General features: G+C 42.2%; 1 protein-coding gene across 2 annotated transcripts in view; it reads right to left on the bottom strand.

Moving 5' to 3' along the window:
* Window positions 1–4,689, bottom strand: part of MYPN (myopalladin) — a 127,070-nt gene that overhangs the window by 22,370 nt on the left and 100,011 nt on the right. For both annotated transcript variants that reach the window (XM_045291667.1, XM_045291668.1), the window contains 3 exons: window positions 2,822–3,043; window positions 1,187–1,336; window positions 196–278 (listed from right to left, as the gene is read on the bottom strand). In XM_045291667.1, the coding sequence (XP_045147602.1) occupies window positions 196–278; window positions 1,187–1,336; window positions 2,822–3,043 (455 nt within the window). The remainder of the gene's footprint in view (window positions 1–195; window positions 279–1,186; window positions 1,337–2,821; window positions 3,044–4,689) is intronic.

Here is a 4,689-nt window from a genome sequence, read left to right as displayed (position 1 = left end):
AAAAAAAAAGAAGCAAATTCTGATTCAGTAGGGCTGGGGTGAGGCCTGGGACTCTGTGTTTCCAACAAGCTCACAGATGATGGTGATGCTGCAGACAGAGTACCGGACCACATCTCGAATAACAATCTGTCGATCTACAACTTCAGTGCTTATTGGAGGAGGGTGCTAGAGAAGGGGGATTCCAATTGCTTTTACCTGTGAGACTGACCAGCAGTGCTTAGGCGACTACGAATGGGCAGACTCTGTACCATTAAGTGGCCTGAACAGCTGATTCTCCCCTGAGAAACACAAGATGGACAAGAAGATTAAAGTGAGAGGAGTCTCATATTTTTTTCCAGTTTACATACATTTTCTTTAAACCAGAACTTTATAGACCTTTGGTGAACTATTGTGAATTTCCTTTTGTTGTTGTTGTCTGTACAAGGAATTAAAATGATAAAATGTGACTCCTTAACTCACTGTTAAACAGCACGGGAACGCATTTCATTTTGAGGATGGGAAAAGAACAGAGGGCAGATGTAAAATAAAATGTTTGAATTGTTGTGCAGTTAACATGATTTGCATTCACACACAGAAAGAGATGGGTCAAGTATTTTTATCCTTTGCTTATCTTCGAAATTGTGATTTTGGAGGCCTTGTGATAGGATCAGTGGATGAGAGTGGGAATTCCTGTTCTGTAATCCCTATGCACACCGTTGCTGAGAATGATTACTCTGCCAGATATTTTATGAGAATTTTAGTTTTGACCCCATCCAGAAAAGGGACGTGAAAGACTATGGCTTTCCAACATTGATTAAAAAAAAAAAAGGCCATGGATTTGAGGGAAAAAAGCTTGCCTAGTCTGTAAAGACCCAAAGCAGCAAGTCACTCTTTAACAGAAAACATTTTCTTCAAGAGGGTTAATGTGCTGGCAAATATAAGATTTAGCCCAACAGTTTTCGAGGGAGACTGTGCATAGTGATTAGATACTACTAATGCCCTTGGACAAAGGTTGAAGGGTTGAGTGACCCCTTAGTGACTAATTGATCTTTTAAATTGGGATCCTGAACTCTAGTCCCACACTACCAGTTTCCCATTCATTTCCCTAGTAGTCCCTGGTAACGTGCACTTCTCCAGGTTTCTTTTACAATGACATCCACTACTCTGTCCTCAGAGTGTTGCCCAGTGCAGAGCCCTGCCTCTCCACCTGGGGGTTGGCAGCCATGATGGTGTAGTTGCCATCGTCGTCACTGGTGGTAGACTCAATGTGCAGAGAACACATCCCATCTCCGTCTCGCCTCATTTTGCAATGCTCATTCCTCTTAGAAATCTGCTTTCCATCTTTGAACCAGTAAACCTGAAATGAAAGATAACCAAGAAGAACACACCTTGTTTTGTGCATCTTTCGAGGACAATGAAATAGGGAGTAGAGTGAGGCAGGGGTAAATTACCATCTCTACAATAGGTGACCTTTAAGAAGAACCACTTTAAAAATTATGAGCCTTATTTAAGTAACAATATAATATCCTGCACTTGTATATACACAATATCTAAGCTAAAAGAACAATATAATTTGGATTCAAGCATTTTATTATACCAGGCTTTCTACTCCCACAGAGAGTTACAGTCTCAGAAACACACAGGGGTTCACTATGAGTCAGCAGTGAGTTTGGATTTTTTTATTTTTTGGAGGATGATTCATTGAAAAGCCACGCAGTGAAACTGAGGTCTCCTAGAGGCAAATAATGCAAACTAGGAGCTTGGGTCTTTCCCCATAGTCTTCTTTCTTAGCTCAAGTCTCCTGTAGTTGCAAATGACAAGGTCTAGAAGAGCTCACTTCTCTTCAAAGAACGGCAGGCTTTGCTACACCCAGTAGAATTAACTCAATACATTTCTCACGAAGCTAAAAAAAAGAGAAGAAATTAAGTCTGTTGTTTTTTCTTGTTAAGTTCTGCATGTCAAGGAGACCTGCAAAGACATGGAGGATAAAGTACTGCTGGCAGCTGCCCTCCTCTCCGCCTCTTGGTTGCCCAAATATTTGTGATAACGCCATGCTAATGTTTGTGAAAGTAGAGCGAAGAGGTGCCCTGCCACAGCCCACATCGGGTGCAAATCCTTCTCTCAGCTGGCTGCCAAAAAATCTGGTGACTCAGAAGCTTTTTTAGCAGCTTGTGATAATAATAGGACATTTTTGGAATTTACTGATCTAATAGCAATGATACAACTATAGCTCACTTAGTACAACAGGCACCCTGTGGATGTTCAATAAATACCAAACCAAAACACAAATTTATGGCTGTTGACTTGTTTCTGATTCACAACCAGCTTATAGGATAGAACACAACTGTTCCATAGGGCTTCTGAGGCTATAAATCTTCATGGAAGCAGATTGCCTGGTCTTACTCCAGGGAGCAGCTGGTGGGTTGGAACCCCAGACCTTTCGGTTACCAGCCCAATGCTTAACCCACTGTGCCAATAGGGCTCCTTGCACAATAAATAGTATATGGAAAAATATCAATTTGGAGGATTTTACAATTGAGAGAATATGTAGCCCAAAATATGGAATCATGATTAAGAAATTTATCTAAAGTGTTTATTAAAGTTCTCTTTTGTTTGTAGTCAGATTTTTCTTACTTTTATCCCCCCCCCCCAATTTCTTTTCTTTATTTAACAATCCTATTCTTCCTGGTCTCCTTTCAGTCAACTTGTCTGGGCTTTGATAATTTTCTGGCATTGGCTTTTATTTCCTCTGTAGATATTTAAGTAGATTAAGGTTTTCTTGAAGACGAGGTCTATAGTTCTGGTTTGCGGTCCGGCCAACCTACCCACTACCTTCCCTTACCTTTGGAACAGGTATCCCAACAATTTTGCAGGTGAATGTGACTGGCGATCCTTCTGTGACCCGGAAGTGCTTGAGTCTCTTGTCAAAGATGGGGGCAATGCACTTGCCTGTGGGGATCTCATCATGTTGGATTTCATCATCTGATTCATCAACGGGGGTACGTTCCAAACGAAACTCTATTTCATTCATCAGCCTCTGCTCAAAACTTGAAATTTTGTACTCCTGTCAAAATGACAAACATGTTTCCATTTCATTTCAGTTTCAGTAGATTAGTAGGAAGAAATTATCCACCAGATGCAAGTTTTCGAGATGAAGAAATTGGATTTATGTCACGGAACCCCCCAAAACCAGCCAGGTTCCATTTCTTTCTGGTTCTTCGCCATGGAGGACTAAACACGACTTCAGTGTCTCTACTTATCATCCCCCACTGCCTCAATGAATCCTGATTTCTCACCTTGAGCATGGAGACGCAGTGGAATCCTGTGGGAAATGGAATGAAGATTGAATATAATTCCTGTAACTACTGTTAATGTCCACTTTAATATGTATGTGTAAAATATTCTATGTAATATTTTGCAAGGCTATTGTCAATGGCATTCGGGCGAATATCTGCATCACCTGCTTCCTACCTTTCCACTGGACATTCCTAGCTGCATATTTGAAGATAACTTATCTTCAATAGATCTCCCTTAACCCACATCTATCTTCACTGTCTCTGTGCTCCCCTGCCAGCATAATTTTCTATTGTGTTGAGACTCTCTCATTTCCTATTCCCTCCCTATGCTCCTCCACTTAGACTTTCTCACGGTGCTACTGCAATGCCAGCTCTCCACAGCAGGGCTTTGAACCTGTTCAAGATGATAGCAACACCTTCAAAGTAGCATAAGCAGCCTCGATATTTGAGGGGGGCAGCGCTGCCTCCTTCCTCCAAAAGCCTCACTGTCATTGAGTCGATTCTGACTTATCATAACCCCGCAGGACACACTCGAACTGCCCCTGTGCGTTTCTCAGACCACAACCCTTTGTGCCTGGTTTCATAGTGCTGACCTTGAGGGTAGCAGCCCACACTGTAGCCATCACACCATGAGGGCTCCTCTGCCTATTTGGATCAAAATCAGATGTGAAAGAGGTTGGGTTGCTCTACAGGGCAAACTCTACCCTTGTTTCCCTTGGCAGTAGCTAAATTGTTTTGAACCAATTTGAAGCTTTGATCCAAATTTATCAAATATAATGCTCTCTTATCTGTCCTTGCTGGTTTCTACTCTTCCTCTTTAAATGAGCTCCTCTCATCTTGTAGCATCGACTGCCTTCTGCATGTTGATGAACGATCCCACGCTCCCACCTCCAAGCCTAATCTCTCCTCAAACACCAGGGTCACCTAGCCAGTGACCTCCTCCACATCAAGGAGTCCCTGTGTGTTGCAAATGGTTAAGTGGTTGATGATTAGCCAAAAGGCTGGTGGTTGAATTTATCAGGGGCACTCCGGAAGAAAAGCCTGGTGACCTGCTTCCAAAAAAGCACAGCCATTCTAATCTGTACACACAGGGTTGCCCCACAGCAGCCAACAACAACCCTACAGCATGGCCCGGGTGCTCAATGGACATAGCAAATTCAGTGTGGCCAAAACAACACATTTGATTTCTCTCCCCAAAGCAGCTCCTACACTGTGCGTCCCATGTCAGGAGTGGCAATGCTATTTTTCCACTTGGTTAAGCCAGTGCCTCATACTATTTATGATATAAAAAGTCAGGTTAAAAAAAGGTACTTTTAACATACGTAAATATATTAATATATAATGATAGGGGTGTAGGCCTATGTGTGTATATTTATATGTTAAGTACAGTGAACCCTCGCCACTTCGCGCTTCG

This window comes from Echinops telfairi, unplaced genomic scaffold (assembly GCF_000313985.2).
Source record: "Echinops telfairi isolate 266 unplaced genomic scaffold, ASM31398v2 ScPeMD7_70;HRSCAF=299, whole genome shotgun sequence".
In the NCBI taxonomy this organism is placed as follows: Eukaryota; Metazoa; Chordata; class Mammalia; order Afrosoricida; family Tenrecidae; genus Echinops; species Echinops telfairi.
This window is presented reverse-complemented; position numbering and strand designations above follow the sequence as displayed.